Raw genomic sequence first — 26,152 nt, forward strand, 5'->3', positions numbered from 1 at the left:
AAATTTCTTTGTAGTATTGATGCGGGGTCGGTGAGCCGAGAAGTCGAAAGAAAGATTTCTTGAACTCTCAAGATCTGGCAGTAGTGCTCTTTTATTTAGGGAATAGTGTGGAATAGCATGGGGACAGGACCCATGGGCAGTCAGAGCTTCTGCTGCTGCTGCATGGGGACAGGACCCATGGGCAGTGAAGAGCTGTAGGCATGGGGACAGGACCCGTGGGCAGTCAGAGCTCCTGCTGCCCTGAGTTGAGGGTTAGGGCTAATTTTATAAGGCATGGGTACGTGACTTATTTTTACTGGAAAAAGAAAAGATGATGTAAAAAGTCATTAAATGATTTCAGTGCAGATGGGGTCTGGTTATTGGGCGGTCATATAACTTTAGATACGAATCTGGCCATATAGATCGGCATGCAGGTGAGGATGACCTGGGCTTCTCTCCCTGGGGCAGTCCTAACTCATACCATAAAAAAAAGTCCACTGGGTCATATAGTTTGGCATGTAGGCCAGGTCACCTTGGGCTTCTCTAGCTGGGGCAGCCTTAATCCACATCAGTATTGCATAATAATGAAAATCTGCAGGTATGCTATGCTCTTAAAGATCTAACAGGTTTTTTTTTAAAGTGGGATTTTTAGAATCTTTAAATTGCCTTAGCAGCAAGGGTGTTTTGCTCTAGTTTTAGATTTAGAGAGAAACTAACTCGAAAATTGTTCGAAGTGAAAGGGTTCGATGTACAGTCAAAGTTAGAACACAGGGTTCCTCCCCACCGTATCTGACTCTTTCCTACAAAGATACTGTATACATCGGATGTAATTCACAACAGACACATCTATATTTTCCCTCCTAATATAATCTGTAAATTACTGCGCATTTATTAAAGGCTTAAAAAGGACCACCACTCCTGCCCAAATTAGATATATCGTTGGCATTAGGTATTAGTTTGCTAGAGTTGCCATAACAAAATACAGCAGACTGCGTGGTTTAAACAACAGAGAGTAATTTTTAAACAGTTTTGGAGGTTGGAAGTCCTAAGATCAAGGTGGCAGCAGGATTGGGTTCTCCTGGGGCTCGCCTCCCTTGGCTTGCAGATGGCTCTCTGTGTGCTCCTGTGGCCTTTTTTTCTGTGCTCCCACATCCCTGATGTCTCTTGCTCTTCTTATAAGGACACGGGTCATGTTGGATTAGGGCCCCATTCTTATGACCTCATTTAACCTTAACTACCTCTTTAAAGGCCTTATCTCCAATTATAGTCAAATTGGGGGTTAGGGCTTGAAAATATGAATTATGGGGAACACAATTCAATCTATAACACATTAGAACTGTGTATGTTAATTTACAATGATATGATACATGTGAAAGAGACAAAAAAGATGAATGGATAGCTCAAAGACTTAGATTTTAACAACATTAAAATATTGTATGGGAAGAAAATACAGTATATACAAGTTTCACAAAAAAAGATTAAAGCAAAATGCACTATGGCATTAATCTGTTAAGGTATGGAGGAAATACTGTAAACTTTCATAGAAGTAATTTAGATAAAAGGTCCAAAAACTTAGACAGCCAGCGTTTGTCAGTTCCTGTCGCAGTCACTAACGTGTATGTCATAATAGGTTGCCAAGGAAGTTGTCATACACATCAGGTGAAGTTCTTCCCAGTCACCTTCATCCCTTGAGCATGTTTTATTTTTGAAACAAGAAGCCATCATGGGAGACCTTTTTTCCTTATTTTGGGAGGTGGATCCTCCCCCCATGCCTTTAAGCTTTACCATTCCAAATCAAGATTATGAGTGCCGGAGGGATGACTCTTGCGGGACGATAGGGAGCTTCCTGCTTTGGTATTTTGTCATTATATTGGTCCTGGTGTTCTTCTCTCGGGCTTCTGTCTGGGTAGGATATCCTTTTTCATTTTAAGTAATATATTTACTGTAGACTAGGGGATGTTCCATAAAATAAATTCACTTTACTTTGATGAAATGACTTTTTAAAAGTTTGTTTTCTAGTTTTAAAAATAATGCAATCTCATTCTAGAGAGTCCAAGAATATAGAAAAGGATGAGGAAGAAAATTTAAACTACTGTAATCTTAGTTCCTAGAGATAACCACTGTTAACATTTTGGAATATGTTCTTATAGGTTTTTCTTTTTCTCTCTCCATCTCTCCATCTATCTTTAATCTTACATGGTTGGCATTATAGTGTATAAATTTTCATATTCTGCTTTTTTTAAAACTTAATATTATATTGTAACACTTCCTCAAATTATATTGACAAAGCAACACGCTTATTGACTGCCTAGTTTTGTCTTGTGGTTGCACCATAACAAATCTGCAATTTTGAGACATTTAAGTTGTTTGCAGTTTGTCCATATGCTATGTAATACTGGAATAAATTTCCCTACTGGTTAATGACCTCCAAGTTCCTTTTGTAATTCTTTTTTTTCCCCAAAGAATTTTTTTTTAAGATTTTTAATTTTTCCTTTTTCTCCCCAAAGCTCCCCGGTACATCATTGCACATTTTTTAGTTGTGGGTCCTTCAAGTTGTGGCATGTGGGATGCCACCTCAGCATGGCTTGATGAGCAGTGCCATGTCTGCACCCAGGATCCGAACTGACGAAACCCTGGGCCACCGAAGCGGAGCTCGCGAACTTAACCACTCGGCCACGAGGCCAGCCCCATGTAATTCTAATCAAGATACAGAAGTTGTCGTATTTATAGGATACATGTCGTAGGATTTGGGGGGTTTTAGATTGAAGCAATACACTCTCTGTATAGAAAAAGATGTGGAACTAAGCTAAACTAAACAGAACTAAAGTCCTCGTTCTAGACCACCTACTAGCAGAAGAAAATGCCATCCTCTTAGGAAAGGAGATAGCCCACTTTATCAGCACTGTGATGCTCCAACATGTTATGAGTAACTGAGCTCTTATAAATCGCTGACATGGAATCCTTGCTGGCCATTAATACCAGGCTGATTATTAATCAAACCACCATCATTTAGCATTACAGCCAGAGTGCTGGGCTGGCAGTGGTCAGCTGGACTGACTGCTATATCAGCTCTAGATGGAGAGGAGGAGGTTTGTTATGTCTATGCCAGCTGGATTCCATTATAATAATCAAAGACTCTTCTCTCACCACCTCCTCCTCCTTAAGAAGAAGTTTCATCTAAAGTCTAAACGCTTCTTAAGGTAGACACTTTGCCAAAAGGAAATTTAGAATAATGATAGCTTATACATGTCTTAGATTCTCTAGCTGAGTATATTGAATTTGTCTGGCCTGGCAAGAAAAGCTACTTTAGAAAATTAACAAAAAATTGAAATTGATTCCTGGCAATTTCATCATGAATACCTCTTAAGAGGTCTAAGCGATTCCTCTGCTCCCTTGCTTGCATCAGCTGTTTGGAGTCGTAGAACCCTGAGCTTCAAGGACCTCAAGAGAGTGTATGGTCCGGCCTCCTATTTGTAGGCAAGTAAGATATCAGTCTCTCTCCTATTTTTTTATGGATAAGGCCCAAAGAAATTAAGTGACTTGTCCAATATCATATAAGTGGTTAGTGACAGAGGGGGGAATAGACCCAGGTTTCCTGCCATATCATTTGTTTGCTTCAAAGCATAGTTGAAATGTTGAATTAAATCTATTCACTGCTGATTAAAACCTTAATTATCTTAGAGGTTTCGTCTTTCACTTTGTACCCTCATAGAAGCTACAATCAGTTGAACTGCTTCTTCTGAAGGGTCACAGATTTGAAATCTGAGAACCATATGAGAGCTAGTCAAGGAAGATGGAAGTTTTCCTTCACTTTGAACTTCATTTTCTTTGCTAAACTATGAGCCTTTATTTACAAACCTTGAAGTAATGGTGAAAGCGCGATGGAAATGTGGTGGTAATTATCCTCAAACATGAAGCACACTGGTTTCCTTTGGACTTGCCACTTTGGAAGATGCATTTACCCTTTTGCTTTCAGAGACTATATATACTATATTTAGTTTATGTATTTGTTTCGTGTTTATTCAGATTGCTTGTGCTGGAATTTTTCCAAATAAAACCAGTACTAGGTGGCACAGCGGTTAAGTTCCCACATTCCACTTCGGTGGCCCAGGGTTTGCCGGTTTGGATCCCAGGTGCGGACATGGCACCGTTTGACAAGCCATGCTGTGGCAGTCATCTCACATATAAAGTAGAGGGGGATGGGCATGGATGTTAGCTCAGGGCCAGTCTTCCTCAGCAAAAAGAGGAGGATTGGTGGCAGATGTTAGCTCAGGGCTAATCTTCCTCAAAAATAAATAAATAAAATAAAATAAAATAAAAAAACCAGTCCGAGCTCCTCATTTTGCATATGTGGAGACTGAGCTGAGCAGGTGTTAAGTGGCTTGATAAAAATCTCACAATTAGTGGAATTTTGAAAGGCAGAGGCATAACCCAGCCGCTGTGTTCCACCCTACCCTCTGGGGCAAGCACTGCTTTTTGCACTCACTGAGGCACACACAAAGGCAGTTAATAAGATGCTTTTTAAGCACAGTTCATATGATTCCACTTAGCTTGATGCAGAATCTTTCTTTTGATTTTGTGTTTATATTTTGATTTGACATCAAGTCAAATATGGAACCTTTTTCATGAAAATGGTATAAACCTAATAAGTGTTTTTAAACACTTTCCCCTCTCCATTACAAAAGTACCCATTATAAAAAATGTGGAAATTATAGGAAAGTAGAAAAAAATGAAATAAAAACTACTCCAAATCACATAGAAATAGCCAACTACTATTAACTTTTAGGTTTATAAACTTCTAATCTTTTAATAATCATCTCTATACATATTAAATTTAAAATAAGGTCCTCTAAAAACTTCTTTTAAAAAAGGTATCTTAAAAGAAGATTCTACTCAATGTTTTCAGAGAATGGTTGCAATAACCCAAAAAGCAAACAGGTACCTTTTTGGAGAAACTTTCCTACCATTGTAGAGATCAGATATTAAGAAAGGAATGGGGGGGCCAGCTGGTGGCATAGTGGTTAAGTTCGTGTGCTCTGCTTTGCTTGCCCAGAGTTCACCAGTTTGGACCCTGGGCATGGACCTATACACCACTCATCAAGCCAGGCTGTGGTGGCGTCCCACATAGAAGAACTAGAAGGACATACAACTAGGATATACAACTATGTACTGGGGCTTTGGGGAGAAGAAAGAAAAAGGAAGAAGATTGGCAATAGATGTTAGCTCAGGGCCAATCTTCCTCACCAAAAAAAACCAGAAAGGAATGGGCCAAGGATCTTAGATTGCAGTTATGAATACCCAAGTATGGCAATTTTCAACTCAAAGGAAGTTTGATTTTCTACATAAATTCATTTTTCCCTAGTTGTAGAGAATTTGAAAAATTAGAAGGAAAAAAATCAATTTCACGACTCAAAGCCAACAATTGCTAACACTTGTGTACGTCTCTTAAAGTCTTTTTTGTTTTCACATTTTTAGCTAACTTGTGATAATACAGCGTATATGAATTTGCATTGTGATTTTTATTATACTTAATATTATAACATATTTATTCCCTCTCATAACAATTTTTACAACTATATATTATATGATTGTACCATAATTTATTTAACCATTGCCTACTTTTGAATTTTGTATTTTATGTTATCCTAATTTCACTATGATGAATATTTCTGTACACATAGCTTTCTCTCTTTTGGGGATTATTTCCTGGTATTAGGTTCCCAATAGAAGAATTATTGTGCCAAAAGTGTTGTGTTGTGTTTCAAAACTTTTTGATACATTCTGAAAGAGTTGCTTTATCTTTGTGTCTTTTGGCAAAAACCCTTTCAGCATCAAAAAGTGGGACACGGATCTGAAAAGTGGGACAAATATATTTATGGAATAGTGGGGCAGAATATTTGAAATTGGAACCATTCAAAGAAATCTGTTTCTTCTGGTTGCCATATTCACAGATAGTATATCATGATTGCATTTTAGAGGAAAGTTTCTGAAGGATTTGGGAGATATTATGTCTATGAATTCAGGTAAAGATCTTAAAGAATTATCAATAACGTGACCTGACAAAATGTCTTTTAAAAAGTAATTAAAAGTAATCCTAGTACTATCAAATCTGTTTTTAAACGATATTTAAATGATTATTACTCTATATTGTGAGTACAGGAAAACTTTATAACCTATAGCTCCTTATTAGTATTATTTTCTTGCAAGTCTTTTTTCCATTTTGCTTGGTTTAAAACATTTTGGTAGATTCTGCTATCAGAGCCTGGTCTTCCTAATGGACAGCTGAAGTAGGATCACCATAATGGGAGCTCATTGAGTATTTATTGAACTGCATTGGATATTTAAAATTCGACGTTGTCAAAGGGCCTAGGGCAATAGAGTTTCTTAACGAGTAAATATGAGTGAAAAATAACTGAGATCATTAGTTCTAATCTATATTTCTGAAACAGATGTCTGAGAAGAAAAAGGATGAAGACAGTGGGACAAACATTTCAATAAGTAAAGGTGAGAGCCAGCGCATTTTCGATATTGGACTATGTTAAGATAAATATGTATTGAGCATGGAAAGCAGACTACTGAGGTGGACACCAAGAGTCTTTTAGGGCCTCCACAGACATCTGGTGGCCCATTGGATTAACTCCTTGCTTTAGTGCAGGAGACAGCTTAGCTGCTTTAGCAGAGACACTAGAGGCCAAAAATTACTGATAGGTAAGCTCAAGTTTTCTTTTCATTCTTCAGCATTCTCGCTTTACACAGCTTGCCTTTCACACATCTTGTTGGTGTTACTACAGGATTATGAGCTGTATATCACATCTTTTTCAATGACCTATAAGCAGTGGTGTGCTGGTAAATGTTTAACAACTGGCTCTCCAAAAATATGTGTGTATGTGCATATACATGTTTTTTTGAAAAAATGTTACTGATATAAAGGATGTATACCTTGCAATTTACAAATAATAAACTAGATAATACTCTTTCTGGTAAATTCCATATAGACTGCTGATTCTTACAAAGTACTTTCCTTGATTTTTGCCAGACCTTTGTATCCTTAGTCAACCTGTAGCAGCAACTGATGAACAAGTGTGGTTCCAATATGAGTGTTACTTTCTTTTAAGTTAAGGAGTAATTGAAAGTAAAACAGGAAGATGTGTGTTGGAACTTAACTTGGTTGTAAGTGATATGAGTGACTTCTTTGCTGAATTGGATAATAGTTTTAGAATTGTCTGGAAGAATATTTCCTCATTTTTGGGTGCTATTCACAATATAGTGGCTACAGACATGAAACTTTTAAATGCAATCTATGTTAGTAACATGTTCTCCATCACTTTTTTCAGCCTACACAATCAGAAAAAACATAAACCAAGCCCTGATTTTTAGTGTTTGTTGATTTTTATCCCACCAAAACTATTTCAAGTGACCAACATGATATCACTGAATATGGAGTTGAGAAGAGATGCACATTGTTACATAGTATTTCCAATATCTAGATACCACAGACATAAATAGCTTTAAAAGCATACATCATAATGTAGTAAAATAACTAGGAAGTGATAGGTTTTGAGTGTTTATTAGATTTATTTATAATAATTTGATTTAATCATGTTTGTATAATTTAATTTTTACTAATTGCTGTGTTTAACAACCATCTCGCAAAATTCTTAAAAGTTTAGCAAATAGGTCCTGCAAGCTGGCTGCTATGAGCTGACTCCAGCACACCACTATATAAAGAAAAGATCCCCTTTGTTTCCTGCTACCCAAATCACATTCATATACACACTCGAACCTTTAAGGCTTCAAGGCAAAGGAAAAAAAGAGTCCTTTTCTGGAAAAGTTTAGAAAACTTTCCCTTGATCTTTTTTTTTTCTTTTAAAGATTGACACCTGAGCTAACAACTGTTGCCAATCTTCTTTTTTTTTTTCTGCTTATCTTCCCAAACCCCCCGTACATAGTTGTATATCTTAGTTGCAGGTCTTTCTAGTTGTGGGATGTAGGACGCTGCCTCAATGTGGCCTGACAAGCGGTGCCATGTCTGCGCACAGGATCCGAATTCTGGGCCGCTGCAGCAGAGCGTGCGAACTTAACCACTCAGCCACGGAGCCAGTCCCTCCCTTGATCTTATATCAGGGGTCCACAAAACTTCTAAAGTAGCATGTCAAGCATCTGTTTGACCCTTTTGGTCTTTAGGAGGTTTGATATGGTACTGAAAAATGCAGTCAGCTGCCAACAATTGCACAATGTGTGAGGAAAAGTGGTGGCTTGGCAAATGGCAACTGAAAGTGAGCCCTCGCATGCCATAGGCTTCCTTAGGTAATACGAAATTATATTAACCAACAATGTGCCTAACTTGTTGATTTGTTTCATTGGTTGTTAGCAAGCAAAGATACTTCCTATAAGCGGCAAAGCAAAGATGGTACCTGGGACTCTTTACAAATGATGAAAAAACCAAAGCAGAGCCAATTTGCTCCTGTAACTGAATCAGAAGTGGCTTTGGTCAACGCCTATCTTGAACAGAGACGAATCAGGCTTCATCCTCAGTTCAGCCAGATGACTCAGACCCAACATGACAGTGATACTACGGAGTGTGACAGTGAAGAATCTAACTCGGGAGCTTCCTCATGGAAGGAGAGTGAAAGTGAACACCACCCATCACCAGCCAGTATTAAGAAGAGAAAAATAGCTCAGAGGCAAAAGAATGTGGGAAGTTACCAGATCAAGGAAAGGCCCTGCCTCCACTGCAAAGCCTTGAGAACCAATGAATGGTTGACACGCCATTTCCTTCAAAACACCTCAGTAACAACCCCAATGAAGGGAGATATTCAAGAGGAAAATTCTTCACCTGACATTAACACAAAGTTCAGTAAATTTTGAGTTTTATCAAGTCCTTACCTTACTTGAAGCCAAATGAAAGAGATGAATGAAACAAGAAAAATCACTAGAATTCTAGGTGAGGAGGCTTTTATGATAAAGTCTCTCTACTACCAACAAAAACATACTTGGAACCCAATACGTTGTCCAAAAACAGGCCAGTGAATTTGTTTATGGCACAACTGGAAGATCAAAGATCTGCATCCACTATCGTTTTTTATTCAAAAGAGCACAGGACATATTTTATGCCTTGAGTGTGTGTATTTTGTTTATGTCTGTAATACAAATAAGGAAGCTCTTTGAAAATATATTTATGTTCAGAAACCATTTACATTTATTCATATGTTTTGATTGTCTGACTGACTAAATGAATTAGGTGAAGTTGGTTGGAATAGAATTGGCCATATTCTCCAGGTCCATATTTTCAGGTGACTACCTGAGCTGTATTGCTGCACAGGCATCAGCTAGAGTCTAGTGAGGAAGAGGAGCTCAAGAGCCTGAAATAAGATCTGGTTCTAGAATAGACCAAGGAGCCGAGGCAGCATGACCCTGAGGGGCAGCTGCGTTGTGGTCGTTGTCCAAAGGGCATGGCAAATGTTAAAGAAAAAATTATTCTGACACCTGTTAAAATGGTAAAGAAGACTTTATTCAAGACTATTGTAATATGGGTTAAATCTATTGCAATAGGGAAGAGAAATAGAGCTCAACTCTGAATACTCAAGAACAAGTGGAGATTTATACCCAAGGAGCCGGGTGAGGGGGCCAGTGGATGGGAAATTACTAAGACGAGACATCAAGGGTAGGGAGATTCCTGCTAAACTGACCTAATAGGATTCTTGCTAAAGGCAGACCAAGGATTTACAGGTCAAAGGTGGAGGATGAGGCACTTGATCAGATATCAAAGGTGATCAGATATCTAGGCTGGGGGACTCTCACTAAACCTATTTAGCAGGATTCTTGCTAAAACTGGGCTGGGCAGGCCAAAGACAGGACAGGCACCAAAGTCGAGATTTGGTCAAGAAGAGGGCTCAGAGGAGCCTGACTAAAGTTTGGTCAAAGAGAAAGTCTTTGCTGCAAGTTAGCCTCAATCTAGACATAGTTGGGGCTAGATTTTCCAGTTAAGTGGGGACCTTAGTAATGAGGAATTCAGGCAGGCCTAGGTACATGAGTGGACAGTCTGGAGATCATTCTCCAGATAAATGGCAAAATTCCAGCTGGGATATAAAACAAAGCCCAGATCCCAGAAGAGAGAGCTGGCAAGGACAAAATAAGTAGCAGGGACTCTGGTCACTGGGCTAGAGTTCAAAGAAGGGCTTACGTCTTGAGGAAGGACTTAGGTACTACATATAATAAAGACTGAGCCTTCCATGGGGCTGGGAATGAGACCACAGATCTGTGATTTTGATCTCAGGAGTCACTCCTGATAATAGCAGTTTCCTTAACTGATTGCAAAGAGACTTAGGAGGCAATGTGGGATCCCCAACCATTGGAACGAAGCCACTAAAATCCAGGACATGGGGTAACATTTCTGAGCCTATTTGTGGCTCAGATTGCCTCAGGATTGGAAAGCGGTCTGTTCCTCAGGGTTGGAACAAGTGAAAAGCAGGACAACTTCAAGATTTAGCTCAAGCATCAACCTTTTCCATGAAGACTTCTTGACACTCCTTGATACTCTTTTACTTTGTTCCCTCAGGCAAACTCACTGTGCCCTCCCTGATGCTCCAGTGTACCTTGAAAAGGCCTCCATCCAGCACCCTTAACATGTTAGTGAATGTATTGGTTTGCACTTCTCTCTGTGACCTATATATTTATGCACTCAAAGGTAGAGTCCGTTATTTGTCATCTTTGCATCTCTATGACCCAGCACAGTGCCAGACAACATGATAGATACATAATGCAGTGGAATCAATGTGTAAAGGGATTCATGAAAGCAAAGGGGAGGAGCTGGGGAAAGCAGAGGCAGAGAAAGCAGGGCAGGGGCCTATATCTAAAACTTAGTGAATGAGTCTGATATTTCTAGCTTGATATCATCCAGATGCTTAAGTTATCTTGTTTATCTAAGTGGATGTCAAACAGAAACCCAAAAAACAAACAAACAAAAAACAAGCTCAAAATATGGTATTAAGTTGCAGAGGCAGGATTTAGACCCAAGTTGTCTGGCTTCAGAGTTTGGGTTATGATCTTAGCCATTAGTCTCTGAAGATGAAACATCCTGATTTCAAGATAAGTTAATCACCACCCCCGACATGGCCATAAGTACTGTCCAAGTAGATGTGATCTCACCAGGAAAAGGGACAATGACTATTTTCCAGATATTAGAGTAAGGGCCCATGCCCCAAATGTTTTGCTTGAATATAAACCAGTGACACTATTATCCGAAGAGTGATTTACATCAAAGAAGGCTACTTTTCATGGTCTCATCCATGGGGCTAGAACAGATCAGAATTGGGAAGTGGGAGATAGCCGCCTATAGGAAGAAGGAACCAGGGGCTATAAATATGAGGGGATTAAACAGGGTAATCTCTAAGTATTTTGAACCCAAACAGAGCCAAACACAGCTGGGAGGATATCCACACCCAAGGAGAGAAACACACTGAATCTAAGGCAAGGACATGGTAGAATGAAGAGCAAAAGCATGGCCAGGCCCGTTGGAACTGCGTCAATGAGCTAGGTGCAGAACCAGTGAGGTGGGAGAGAGTTCATGAAACTGGGGCTGCAAACGCTAGTCATGGCTGGATGTTGCTTTTTTTTTTTTTTTTTTAAAGATTGGCTCCTAAGGTAACATCCCTTGCCAATCTTCTTTTTTTTTTTCTCTCTCTCCTTCTTCTTCTCCCCAAAGTCCCGTAGTACTTAGTTGCATATTCTAGTTGTAGGTACTTCTGGCTGTGCTGTGTGGGATGCTGCCTCAGCATGGCTTGATGAGTGGTGCCATGTCTGTGCCCAGGATCTGAACCAGTGAAACCCTGGGCCACTGAAGCAGAGCTCACAAATTTAACCACTAGGCCACAAGGCCAGCCCCTAGATGTTGCTTTTGTGCAGAACCTGGTGTGAGCCATCAGGGTAAGGGTTCCTGAGCTTCATAACAGTACCCCCTTCAGTCTGTCCTTGCTAAATGGGATAAATTAGGTTTCCTCTGGTTTTTAGGGTAGAAGGTTGTAATCTGTGACGAATAGAAATGGCAAGCAGTAGGATATATTGGAGTATATGAGGAAGACATTTGGTGTAAACCCAATTTGGCCTGACTTTGTTTTTCCAAAAGGGCTTGATGCGGTCATTGAGCATACATTGTATATCCGCTTTAAACATTTACTGTGGCAAGAACAAATGGCCTTAGGATAAAGGTGCAACTTCCCCCCACATTGGCATTTCCTTAAGGATAGGCATCTTTCCTTAGGCTAGGAACTAATTGCTGTGCTCACCTTTGACCACCCAGCTCACTTGTGACCACCCAGCTCGAGACAACAGACCTGCTACCCTGCTGTGTCCTTCAATCGCTGTGCTGACAGAGCAGTCTCACGACTATTGTAAAAGGGACATTTCAATCATATGTGAAACATCCTCTTTGAGGGTATATAACCACTCTGTACACCCCACTTCTTTGGTGCCCTTTCTTCCTTTGGGAAGAAAGGCCCTGGGCCATGGTCCTCACATTTTAGCTCAGAATAAACTCACTCAAATTTTCATTTATAGATTGGTTACGGATTATTTTTGTCGACACCTGTTTGGGTGGCTTGCTTGAAGGGAGGCATGGAATTCTTGGGCTTACCTTCTATCTGTGGCCCATGGATGCAGCTAAATGATTAGAACTGATCTTGTGGCAATGTCCACCTATATCAAGCATCACAAATGTTGTCAGGAAATGGGATGCAGGGAACTATGGGATGCAGGGAAGGGTCCAAATGAGATGGATGTGGCAAAGAATGAGAATATATACATATGAGGTGTTTGGAGAAGGGTTGGGGAATGGGGGAGCTGGGAACTATGGCTACAGGGTAGACAGTCTCAAACTCTAAACCAGTAACTGCCTTCGAGGACTGGGTGGTGTGGTTTTAGTGGGAGAAGAGATGAACCAGTAGATTAAATCTAAACCAATAATAATAACAGCAACAATAATAATACTGATAATAGGTAACATTTAGAGAGTGCTTGCCATATGCCACGTGATGTAGGCTCGGTGAGCCAAGGACTCGAAAGAAAGATTTCTTGGCCTCTCAAGGTCTGGCAGTTGTGCTCCTTTATTCAGAGAATAGCATGGAGTAGCATGGGGACAGGACCCATGGGCAGTAAAGAGCTGCAATGTGTTGAGGGTTAGGGCTAAATTTATAAGGCATGGGTACGTGACTCATTTTTACTAGATAAAGGAAAGATAATGTAAAAAGTCATTAGATGGTATCAGTGCAGGTGGGGTCTGGTAGCTGTGTGGTCGTATAACTTTAGATATGAATTGGGTCACACAGATCGGCATGTAGGCCAGGATGCCCTGGGCTTCTCTCCCTGGGGCAGCCCTGATCCACACCATAAAATCCATTGGGTCATGTAGATCAGCACGTAGGCCAGGACACCTTGGGCTTCTTTTTGGGGCAGGAGCAGGCTTGATCCTCATCACCAAGCACTGAAGTGAGCATTTTATAAGGATTATTTACCTTTCATAAGCCTGCAAAATAGGTATCTCCCTAATTTTATGGATGATGAAACTAGACTTAGGGAAATTCAATGACATACCCAAGGTCATACTGCTGATGAATGTGGGGGTGCTGGGTCTTGGTCTTGTCTGACCACAAAGATTCTGTTTTTACCATGATGATGTGATAATATATTATCCATGTTCTTAATGGAGAGGAATTAGATAAGAACTTGGGAGACCAAATAGCAAATACCAAACTGAGTCCAGAGAGACCAGAGAAGGACTATTAGTGGAAAATGGTGCCAAGAGTCAGAAACAGTGCAGAGATGGGAGCAGTTAAGTAAAGCTGGAGAGGGTTTGCACTATTGAGTGGAGAGGCCTAGTGGCATCCGCTTGCCCCATCTGCAGTGGTGAAGCCTGGCGAGCTCCCTGGTGAATCAGGCAGAAACTCCAGGGGGTCTTTTGAAGAAAAGGGGGTAAATGGAAACTTAGGGAAGAGTTGGTGAGAGTAGGAATGAACTTCCCGCTGAGCGTTGAGGAACAAGAGGCCGTAGTTACTAGAGCAGTGAGATTGATGGCCAAGGGTTTGAGAGCAGGAGAATGGGGAGAGGACACCATGAAGAAAATCAGATAGCATCTACAGCTCTTCTCCACTGCCACCCTTTCTCTCATGAAGGCATACTGTCTCCCTACAGATTCTAGAGTAGTGTTTTCAAAACAGCAACCCATTAACAGACTGTGGAATCAATTTAGTGGGTTGTGACTAGCATTTATTAAAAAATAAATAGAAAATAACAGAGTATCGCACATAATAAGGGTAAGTATTGTTTTTGTTTCGGTGTGTGTCTACTGAATTGCAATGTAAAATGTGTTTCTTACTATGGTAAGACAAAAAATAAAAGCCACTGCTCTGGAGTAGTTTTCTTTGTAGATTTTCTGAATTAGCTAGCTATTCCACTAAGTTAGTAAAGGGAGTTGTCACTCCACGCATTCCTGATTGTTATGAATGCTAGTAATTAGTAATTAGTAAATCCTTACCCACATTGTAAATCTGCACTGTCTAGATTAGCCAAAAGCTTGAATTGAATTATACTACTTTAAAAGAACTTTAGGTTTATTATTTTCAAATAGAGTAAGTGGAAGCAAGCTAACCAACTGTTGCCTGGTACACAGGGGTGGGTTTTGCCTTGGTGAATAGACAAGAGTAATTTGTAATTGACATTTCAAAGGGGCCTTAGAAACAGGCCAGCCTTTGTTTAAATCATGATTATCCTGTTTGTATGTAAAAGGATACTTCTAAAGCTTTTCAAAACAACTGGTTCTTTTAAGTAGATAATTATTCCCCTTCCAATCTTGTTTACACTATTCAGAACTTCAGTGAATTCTTTTTTTTCCATAGATAGTACAAAGGTTAACTTCAGCCAGCCCTTCCTCAAATTATCACAAATTCCCAATTAGTGAATTCTAAACAGGGTTTCCCTGTAACAATATACCAAAGACTTGTATGATGTGTTCTTTATTGCTTTGAATAATATCTGACAAGTTTCCAAGTACCAGGCCACCTGGATATTCTCTATCTGTCAGGAACATGTGGTCACAGAAGTGCATGGGAGGGTTAGGGAAACACAAGTCAGGCACCAACACGTAGGGGAGACAAAGGGAGAAAATGCTTTTTATTTTTTTAGTGTCACATATCAACTGAATATTAGATTATAGACACTTTTTGGTGTAAAGAAGAGCTGCACTTTAAATTTCACAAAGCTACAGATGAAAACAGAAAACTGAGCTTTGCTGTATGTAGACTGGAAGTTATTAGAGAGGTCTCAAGAAGTTGGCAGAGGAAAGATGTATCACGAAAAAAGTTATACTCGTTCTTTTTTGAACAACTCACTTTTCATTGCAGATTTCCACTCCGTGCAAAAAAGGAAATGCATGAAATACTTTTTTAAAAAAACAAAAATGTTATAATCCTGGGCAATACTGTCTTCTAGTTCTCATCTTTTATCTTCCGAGCTTGGCCTCTTTCACAGGCAGTTCCTCAAGCTGCCTTATTGCAGGGGCCTGTTGTCTGTAACTGTCTTTATCAGGGCCCTCTCTCACTAGGAGTTGCATGTGTTCAAAATCTTGATTTAGCAGTGAGAGCATCAGGCAGGGAGCCAACTCTGCTACTAATTAGTATAACTCAAAAGCGGGAAGTGGAGAAATAAAAACCAGATCCCAGGGGAAGGGTCTGCAGCCAGGGTTCATAAGACTGACTGGCAGGTCAGAGAGTTGAGTCGGAGACAAAAGGGCTTGGAGAAATGCCGCTTCGGGCCAGAGTCTTTTTGTCTCTTTCCTCTGATTGCATCCCTACAGATGCAGAAAGGGTCTGTGGTAGCCTCCTTGGATTGTTTTCCTTCCATTCTAGCAGATCCCCATTCTGTTCCATTGTTCTCCTTCCTTTTCAAGAGTTAGAGTTAGACCTCACTTGGTCTCAGCCAACCGTGCTGGTGCTGGTGCTCTTCCCCTGTCACTGAGTGGTTCATACATGGGCCTGTGATCTAATTCTGGAAAGGGAAGTTTGCTGGTGGGCACATGCTGAGAAAAGTTTCTTCAGTTTTAAAAAAGACTGGCACAGGAAAGAAATGGTCCCTTTTTGTTTGGTGGATGATGTCAAATCTGAACATGATGACTGCAACTAGGACCACTATCTGTGTCCATAAGGGCATTAGTCTGAACATGTCAGAGTGAGACTATGCAAAAGACTAGGTTCTGAGCTGCGGAATTAACAAATTCTGGAACCATCCTACTTTGGGACTTGTCATTGGCCAAGAAAATTTCCCTTATTAAGCACTTTAAGTTGGCTTTCTGTTTCTTGCAGCCAATACAGGGTCTTAGTCATCTTCTTATCCTCTATACTTTTTAGAGCAGTTCCTTTTACCTAGAACGTGCTCTATAATGCCTCAGGTGTTAAACAAATATTGAATAAGGTGCCTGTACGCCTTTGATGAGGTCTGTGGCTTTGCCTGTGTTGATGACGGTGAGAGCTATTAATAGCTGAGAAAAGGTCTTTATAAATGTTATGGACGCTTTGGGTTGACTGCCTCATGCCTTTTCTTTTCCAGGAGCCTCTTCTCCCCCAGATTCTCATGAATGTTGGTACAGTGTGATCCTGCCTGCCCCCACCCTACCTCACCCCATCCAGGCATCGATTTCAGTAGGACTTTACTCCAATTGGAGCCTCTTCCTGAGAATTTGGAATTGAGACCAGGAAAGAGATTGGTCTCTCTAGGTGACTGGACTTAAATCAGGTTTTCAGGGTCCACATTTCCCTCTGTATAGACTGGGAACCAGAGAAAGCAAATTGTAACTGAAAGAAACAAATGAAACAAACAGAAAAGGACAGAGAAATGAGAAGGAAAGTCCTGCTGGTTTTCAAATTCCTGGTTCCAGCTAATTCCTAAGGCCCATCTGTTTACCCACTCATAGGTGTCATGACACTTCACAGCAGATTCTTTTAATAAATTCCCCTTTTGCTTATGCTAGCTTAAGCGGGTTTCTATTACTGGAAACCAAAAGAATCCTTAAAACAGTGGTGTGCTGGTGTTGCCCGCAGCCACAAAGGGCAAGGAATGACAGGTACCACCAAGGCTACTTGGTTGTTTAAGCAATCACAGTTTATTGATAAAGGGAAAAAGAACGAGGAGCAGGGATAAAGGGGAACAACAATCGGTCCTTACAACATCCACGCCACAATCAGCCAGGGAAGTCCCAATAGTTTGTACGACGGGTGGGAGTGCTGATTGTCCGTGTCTGAGGCAAAGCGTCCTTTCCTCAGTGAGACTCCCAATTGTTCTGTGCCTGTGACTCCCTTTTATCCTAAGGTTTCTCTGGGTTCTGACTCAGGGTTTCAGACGTTTGGATACTTTAAGTTATTTCTTCTTGTTCCCACGGATGGGGTGCTTCTATCTTTTTTGTTCCCACGGATGGGATGTTTCTAAAGTCCGGTCAGGTGCCCGTCGGGGTGGTCAGCCCAGACAAGGAACATGACACAGGACATATTCTTTGTAACTTGTGCCTTAGAGTCAGGGCTGAAGTGGCCATCTTTGGCCCCAAGCCCAGACACATTCCTTCACGTAGGGCCCAGGCCCAGTGTCCTTGCAAGGCAAGGAGGTCAGTGAACTCTGTACAGCTGGTATATGTTTAACAATCAGCTCTCATTTTTAAAAAGCCCTGATTTTGTAGCACTTGCTGGTTTCCATGATATAAAGACTCCCAGAACTTCTTATTTCAAGCTACCTAAGTGACATCACTGAACACTGAGTTAGATAGAGGGCTCTGCCGAGCCAGTCTGAGCAGCTCCAGCACACCACTGCCTAAAGAATACAACATGCAGCATGCTTCTCAAAAAATCCTTAAGTTACATAGGAGATCCAGGGATCTATTCTGATGGCTACTAAGTTGGGAATTCTGGTATTAAAATCTTTTTTTCTTTCTTTTTTTTGGTGAGGAAGATTGGCCCTGAGCTAACAACTGTGCCAGTCTTCCTCAATGAACCTTCTATGTGGGATGCCACCACAGCATGGCTTGATGAGTGATGTGTAGGTCCACACCCGATATCCGAAACTGTGAATCCTGAGCCTCTGAAGCAGAGCATGCAAACTTAACCACTATGCCACTGGGTCAGCCCCTTAAAATCTTTTAATTAATTTCAAATGTGCAGAGTCTTGGGGCTTCGAAAGTACAAGAAGTAGGATTAAAGTTTTAAATAACATTGAAGAAAATTCTTTTTTCCGTACAATAACACATGTGTGTGTTGGGAATAGTAGGGAAGTAGGGGGCTTGGACTGAGGGAGGCAAAAAGGCTGGGAGTGTGACTGGGGAGGTGTGGAAGAAGGTGACCTGTGGGAGGGTCTAGGCCTTGAAAAAAGGAGAGTATCAACCTCTCCAGGTGAGCAGGGGCATTCTGGGGGTGAGAAGGCAAGGCTGCCTGGTACCCCAGGCCACCACACCAATAAAGGAGTAAATTAGGTCATTCGGCCATCTCCCGGAAAATCTCCTGACCTGCTTTGCTTTCGTCTGAAGTTCCTTTGAAGAGGGAAAAGCCTTTTATTACACAAAGATAAGAAGGTATAAAAGGCATCTGCAGGGTTGGAGAAATACTTTTATTGTGAATGAGGCCAAATAAACAATCGGTGAGAGTAAGTCTGGCATCAGAGCCTTACCTCCTTTGATGAGGAGAAACTGGGAGGGGTGGAGAAAGATACTATCAGGACTTTAAGAAGCCCTTCTGCCCTTAGCCACCTTCTCTCACTGGATTCCTCTGCCTGAAACGCCAGTCACCAAATCTTCAAATGTTGAACCCCTCCACAATTGTAAGACCAATCTCAAAGCTCACCTCTCTGTAACATTTTCTGTGGCCCTCCCAGGAAAGCTGGGTTCTCACAGTGGAGACCCCTGTTGTAGCCTTGATCATATCTTATTGTAATGAAGCCAAATCCTGACTCTCATATGTTTGATGTTGAAATAATTGGAATTTTTGGACATTATGCATTGACACTCCTAAACTCTCAGAATTTGGATTTTTGTATGTGAGCTCATGAATGAACATTTCAAATGATGGCATTGTTTACTTTCAATGCATCAATAGCTTTGTACATCAGTGTTTGCACATCTATTTGAATATTTAGTCCTTGACATTTATACCTGATAATGTCGATGTTAGTGATAAGAAGAGTAGATTTTATGAATTTAGTTCAGTTGAGACATCACTGGAAATCATTAGACAGGCTGGAAGGGGTGCGTTTTAGCATCAATTACACATTTGGACTTAAGCCTGTTGACTGTGTTCATTTGTGGAAAAAGAAAAAGATCAAAATTAAAGAACACGTATAAAATGCTGAAAAATATATTCCTGAAGAACATATCTGAACAGTGATGCACACTAATCCCTTACATAAAAATTAACTCCAGATGGAACAGAATTGGAAGATGAAACAAGGCAACCATAAAAGTACTAGAAAAAAGCACTAGTAAAAAGTTTCCTGATCTCAAAGTAGGGAAGGCCTTTCCAAGCACAATATAAATAAAATCCAGAAGCCTTAAAGGAAAACAGTGATGCTTGGACTGCATTACAATATTTCCACTTCTGGAGAGAGATTGAGAGAAAAATGAACAAACAAACAAACAACAACTCAGTAAATAAAGTGAAAAGACAGACTGGGAAAAATTTTGGAACACAAAATCAGGGCAAGCCCTAAACTCCCCAATATATAAAGAGTTTTTAAAATATGATAAAGCCAAAGAAGTTAGCGGAAAAATGGCTGAAATATATGAATAGAAAGTTCACAGAAGAGAAGTTACAAATGACCAATAAATACATAAAAAGATGCTCAACTTCACAAATCGTTGAAGCAATACAAAATAAAACAATGAAATAGTTTTCCTTATTTTAGATTGGTATAGGCCCAATGTTTGAAGATACGAGTATTGAGAAGCTGTGGGGAGCAGGCGCTCTCAAGGCAATGTGGGTGGGAAAGAAAATTGCTATAATTTTCTTGGAGGCCAACCTGGAAATATGAAAAATGCTCGCACTCTGTGACTTAGCAATTCCATTATTCAGAATTGGTTCAACAGAAATGTTCTTTCAGATGTACAAAGAAATTATAGATACACACTTAAGGATAATCACCGAAGTATTGTATCTGCTTAGGTTGCCAGGTTCCCAGAATCTGCTTTTTAAAAATGACATTTTTATTGTGTTGTTTTCTGATTAGAAGTACTTATGTGCTTTGTAAGAAATTCAAATAACACAGTTATGTTAAAATAGAAGAAAAATTCTACCCCAAAGATGATTACTGCTAACAGTTCAATGCATATTATTTCCAGACCATTTTTGTGCAAAAACACATGTAATAAGCTAAACTGCTGCTTTCCAAACCTAGGAACTGAATAGATTCAGATAAATATTTTGCGGTATATTTCTCCTCGTCTCAATTCTTGCTAGTCGCCATCCAAAACTTAGCAGCTGAATACATTTGGAAAACTTAATATCCTTCACTATCTGAATTTACTGCTCAAACTTTAACTCTTGCTGTTTGAATTTGGAAGCAAATAAATTTGGACAGCCAGCGATAGTTGTACAAGTATTTTTTCTCTTACAAAAGTTGAATTGTAATATACACTATTCAACAACTTGCCTTTTTTGCTTATAGATATATTTTTGACATCATTCCATATTAGCTCATAAAGATCTACCTCATTTTGTTTTAATGGCTGTATAATATTCCATTCTATAGCTATATCATAATTTATTGAACAAGTTTCTTATTGATGAGCATTTCTCTGTAAACTAAGCATATTTACTGACATATAAAGGTGTCCAAATAATATTTTTTAAGTTCAAAAGTAAGTTGGAGGGGTCGGTTCAGTGGTGTAGTGGTTAAGTTCACTCTGCTTTGGCAGCCCAGGTTTGTGGGTTCAGATCCCAGGCACAGACCTACACACTGCTCATCAAGCCATGCTGTGGTGGCATCCCACATACAAAATACAGGAAGATTGGCATAGATGTTAGCTCAGGGACAATCTTGTTCAAGCAAAAAGAGGAGGATTGGTGACAGATGTTAGCTCAGGGACAATCTTCTTCTTCTTCAAAAAAAGTAAGTTGGAGAATATGTACAGTCTGTCTAAAATTTTGTAAAAGGAGAAAATAAGCTGGTTAACATAGACACAGAAAAAAAATTCTGATGGAATATACACCTAACTGGTAACAATCATCAGAGGTACAGATTGGGACAATGGTTGGGGGGCAACATGAGAGGTAGTAACTTTTCTGTGTTATAGTTTTCAGTAATTGAATTTTTTACTATGAAAATTACAAATGTTCTTTGTAATATGCTTGGAAATAGTGAAAAATTGGATGCCATAAATAAGATTGGTTAAATAAATTATAGTATATCCACATAGTGAAATACAATTTACCTCTCCCCCAAATACAGTATAACCTCACACTTATAAAAATAACTAATAACAACAGTATGTTTTTATGTAGCTCAAACTGTTAATTATCTCTAGTAATAGCTTAACTTTCTGAGTTATTTCTTTTTTTTAAATTTTTAAAATTAAATTAATTAATTAATTTTTTTGAGCAAGATTAGCCCTGAGCTAACGCCTGCTGCCAATCCTCCTCTTTTTGCTGAGGAAGACTGGCCCTGAGCTAACATCCGTGCCCATATTCCTCCACTTTATATGTGGGATGCCAACCACAGCATGGCTTGCCAAGCAGTGCCATATCTGCACCCAGGATCCAAACTGGCGAACTCCGGGCTGCCGAAGCGGAACATGTGCACTTAATCCCTGTTCACCAGGCTGGCCCACTGAGTTATTTCTCTAATGCTTCAATTCTTAATAAGCAGCATGAATTACATTTGAAATTAGGATAAAAGGCTATTATTTAATGCAGGTTGAAATTAGGGACTTTATGATGTTTTTTAGCTCTTGAGAATTAACTATCCTACCTTGTTATATCAGGTAAGTCTATAGTTTATTTTATTTATTTTAGTTTAGTTTTTGCTTGAGGAAGATTAGCTCTGAGCTAAAATCTGTGCCCATCTTCCTCCACTTTATATGTGAGTTGCCACCACAGCATGGCTGATGAGTGGTGTAAGTCTGCGTTCGGGATCCAAACCTGTGAACCCAGGCTGCCAAAGCAGAGCACATCAAACTTAACCACTATGCCATGGGGCTGGCTCCTATAGTTTAACTGTTATGCATCAAACTTGTATACATTTCCAGGAACCTATAAGGTACTTTAGTAGGAAATTGTTTGTTTAGACATCACTTCTTTTTTTCCTAGACCAGTGCTATCCAATAGAAATTTAATGCAAAACACATAGGTAATTTAAAATTTTCCAGTAACTATCTAGAAAAAAGGTAAAAGGAAATAGGTGTAATTAATTTTAATAATATATTTTATTAACCCAATATATCCAAAATACTACCATTTTGACATGTCATAAATATAAAAATTATTAATGAGATATTTTACATTCTAATTGTCATTCAAAGTCTTTGAAATCTGGTGTGTATTTTACACTTACTGTACATCTCAATTTGGCTGTTAAATTTTCAACAGTTAAAATGTCCTACAAAAACAATAAAATTTGTTCAAAAGAAAAATATTTTATACTGCTTCAGTTTTTAAATTTAAGTTAAAATTAAATAAATAAAATAAAAAATTCAGGGGCCGACCCTGTGGCCAAGTGGATAAGTTTGCGCGCTCCACTCTGGTGGCCCAGGGTTTCGCCGGTTAGGATCCTGGGCGAAGAGATGGCACCACTCATCAGGCCACGGTGAGGCGGCGTCCCACATGCCACGACTAGAAGGACCTGCAACTAAAAATATACAACTATGTACCAGGGGGCTTTGGGGAGAAAAATAAAATCTTAAAAAATAAAAATAAAAATAAAAAATAAATAAAAAATTCAGTTCCCCAGTCACACTAGCCACATTTCAAATGGTTAACAGCCACATGTGGTTGGTGGCTCCTATGTTGGACAGTGCAGATATAGAACATTTCCATCATCACAGAAAGTTCTATTGGACAGTACTGGTCTAGACATTGAGCTCTTGGCAGATAAAATCTGTCTTATTCATCTTTGGAGCCCTACAACTTAACAGTGTCTGTCATGTAGTAGGTTTCCACAAATGAGGAATTCATGCACGGATCCTGAACTGGAGGGATCATGAATGGGAAACTGATCCAGGAAGAGAAGGATGAGAAGATAGATCCTCACAATATGGTGTTGGGTGGCCAGTTATTGTACTTAGAGGTCTTTTGAGCTTGGTGTTGCAAACAGCAAACGATCTACAGAGTCTGTTTGTTCTTCCCAGTTGACTTAATATAAAAAGGGTTTGTGCAATGGACTTTTAGACTCAAGCAATTGCGAAGGCTATCTTTGGGAAGAGAAGGCGGGGGTTCAGTGTAAACTGGGTCCCCCTGGATTGACACAGTGGTTGTCTGCTGGTGGCAGGAGGGGGCAGCAGAGGGCTGCCAGGGTGGTGAGCTCTGGGGAGCCCCAAAGGATGGGTAGGTGGGAAAATGGAGTATTAGGGTGAACCCAAATCAGGAACTCACAGACCAAAAAGAAAGCCAGGCCAGAAAGCACAGTATCAAGAGGGATGCCAAGCCAGGTTGGGACCAAGGTATACGGAAAGATGCCAGAATCTGTGGTTTCCCCTCCCATCTCAGAGGGAGATTTGGTCTCTTCTTTCTTTCTTTCTATTTAAATTATAAGCAAAATGAAGAAAATTAAAGGTACTCATAACCACACAGAAGTTTTGGCAATTTGTGTAGCCAAATCACTGGTTAAATTTTTGGTGTGTTTCCTTCCTAAATAATCATTATTTTGAATGCACGTTCTGTTTGGTAAGCTGTCTTTTTTTTTTTTTTAAACTTAACATTCTGTAAACATCTTCCTATGTTTTGAAATATTCTTAGCATTCTTATACAGCATCGCTTTTAACAGTCATCTCATCTTTGGTTGGTGTGGATTTGCTCTGCTTGGTTTAACCAACTGCCAATTAGAAGACACTAGAATTTTTCTAATTTTTCACCATTTTAAACAATACAAGTACTGGGTAAATTTTTGTGTGTATCCACGATGATCTCCTCAGAATAAATTCCTCAAAGTAGAATGGTAGGTGTGGAGGTCCATATCTGTAAGTTTTGCCAATTCCCTACCTTGGAAGGCTGTAACAGTGTATATTCTTCCATGAGTGCCCATATTCCCAAACCTTCACCAATTCTGGGTAATATTAAGCACACAAACAAATACACAAACATCCACCACAACCAAGAAACCCAACAACTTTACTAACCTGATTGGTGAAAAGAGTGGCATCTCATTTTCAAAAATAACATTTCTTTGATAGAGATGTTGAACATTTTTTATTTGGCCATATTTTGTGTGTTTGTTTGAGCTGTCTATTTTTGTTATTGTCCATTTTCTACAAGATATTTCCTTGTAGGGATTTGTGAGTGCTGTGTACATCGTAAGGATATTAACCCTTTGTAAGCTGCAAATATTTTCCACTGTACATCATTTGCCTTTTTATTGTTTTTGCATGTGGCTTCCCAGAAGGTTTTATTTTTTAATAAACTTTTTATTTTGGAGTAGTTTTTGAAGTCATTTTGATTTACAGAATAGTTGCCAAGATAGCATGGAGAGTTCTGCATACCTGTCACCCAGCTTGTCCTAATGTTAACGTCTTACATGACCATGGTATATCCGTCAAAACAAAGCAACCCCATAAGATTTTGAAGTTGCCTTGTTCATGTATGGCAGAGAACCAAGCAACTCTGATACAATCTTCACCTTCCTGTCATGGGAAATTTGGTTTAAAGTTTGGTGGATTGAAATTTGGAGCACTTTTTTTTCACAGATGCTACGACTGTATATATTTTCCAATGAGAGCACAGAAGTCTATTGAATCCATAATATTCTGAAATATATCATTAATGGTTCACTAACAGCTGCAGAACTCGTTTTACTATGAATAATAATAATTCTACACTCAAAGGCGTTTTGAGTTTGATTCTGAAGTGCTTTGGAGCCTGGTAACTCTGCTGAACTGTTTAATTTGAAGTCGTGTCTCCTACGGTTCCCTTCAGTGGCTTCCTTCCCTGTGATTAGACTACTCACTTTCTTGGGTTAAAGGGCAAAAGTGAGACGTGTGCCTAACATCATCCTTAATAGGAAGTAACTTGCCATTTGAGCACTTTTCTAAAGAGAGCTATCATCTTTCTCTTCTGAATTACAGCTTCCTGAGGGATAGGTTGCTATAGAAGTGTTTGGTTTGAAACGGTCTTTTCCTAGAGCTGAGTAGAATTACCTTGGATAACTGGACAGTCCAGAGTGTCAGGGCAGTGGCCAGGATCTGAGGATGGAGCTCTTTGTCTCTGCTCCACCCCTCATCAGTCCTGGAGCTTTGTGGGAGTCCCTTCTCCCCTCGAGGCCTCATTTCCTCATCTGCAAAGCAGGGGGGCTTCAATGATCTCTTTCCGGCTGGGATTTCCTCCATGATTCTCAAAAACAAGTTTTATTGGAGATGATGGATATGTTCACGATGTTGACTGTTGTGATGGTTTCTTGGGTGTATGTCAAAATTTATCAAATGGCATATTTTCTTTTTAGGAAGATTAGCCCTGAGCTAGCATCTGCCACCAATCCTCCTCTTTTCTGCTGAGGAAGACTGACCCTGAGCGAACATCCGTGCCCATCTTCCTCTATTTTATGTGGGATGCTTGCCACGGCATGGCTTGACACGTGGTGTGTAGGTCCACACCCGGGATCTGAACCGGTGAACCTCAGGCCACCAGAGCATTATGTGCAAACTTAACCACTGCACCACCAGGCTGGCCCAGCATCTTTTAAATATATGCAGTTTATTGTATGTCGTGTATACCCAACACTGCTATCTAAAAAAACCAGATTTATCCAGAACGATGAGGTGGGAGAAGGACGAAGCTCCATTCTAATGAGGATCTGTTTATACCGTTGTCCCCCTTTATCCACGGTTTTGCTTCCCATGGTTTTGGTTACCTGTGGTCAATGGAGGTCCAAAAATATTAAATCGAAAATCCCAGAAATAATTCATAAGGTTTAAGTTGTGTGCCGCCGTTCTGAGTAGCTTGATGAAATCTCT

General features: G+C 39.8%; 1 protein-coding gene across 1 annotated transcript; it reads left to right on the forward strand.

Moving 5' to 3' along the window:
• The first annotated feature begins 1,602 nt into the window (after window positions 1-1,602).
• SSMEM1 (serine rich single-pass membrane protein 1) lies at window positions 1,603-9,171 on the forward strand. Its single transcript, XM_008512785.2, has 3 exons — window positions 1,603-1,885; window positions 6,429-6,483; window positions 8,351-9,171. The coding sequence occupies exons 1-3, from the start codon at window positions 1,703-1,705 to the stop codon at window positions 8,845-8,847; spliced, it is 735 nt and encodes a 244-aa protein (XP_008511007.1). The 5' UTR covers window positions 1,603-1,702; the 3' UTR covers window positions 8,848-9,171.
• Window positions 9,172-26,152: the final 16,981 nt, after the last annotated feature.

Source organism: Equus przewalskii, chromosome 4, assembly GCF_037783145.1.
Source record: "Equus przewalskii isolate Varuska chromosome 4, EquPr2, whole genome shotgun sequence".
NCBI lineage: Eukaryota > Metazoa > Chordata > Mammalia > Perissodactyla > Equidae > Equus > Equus przewalskii.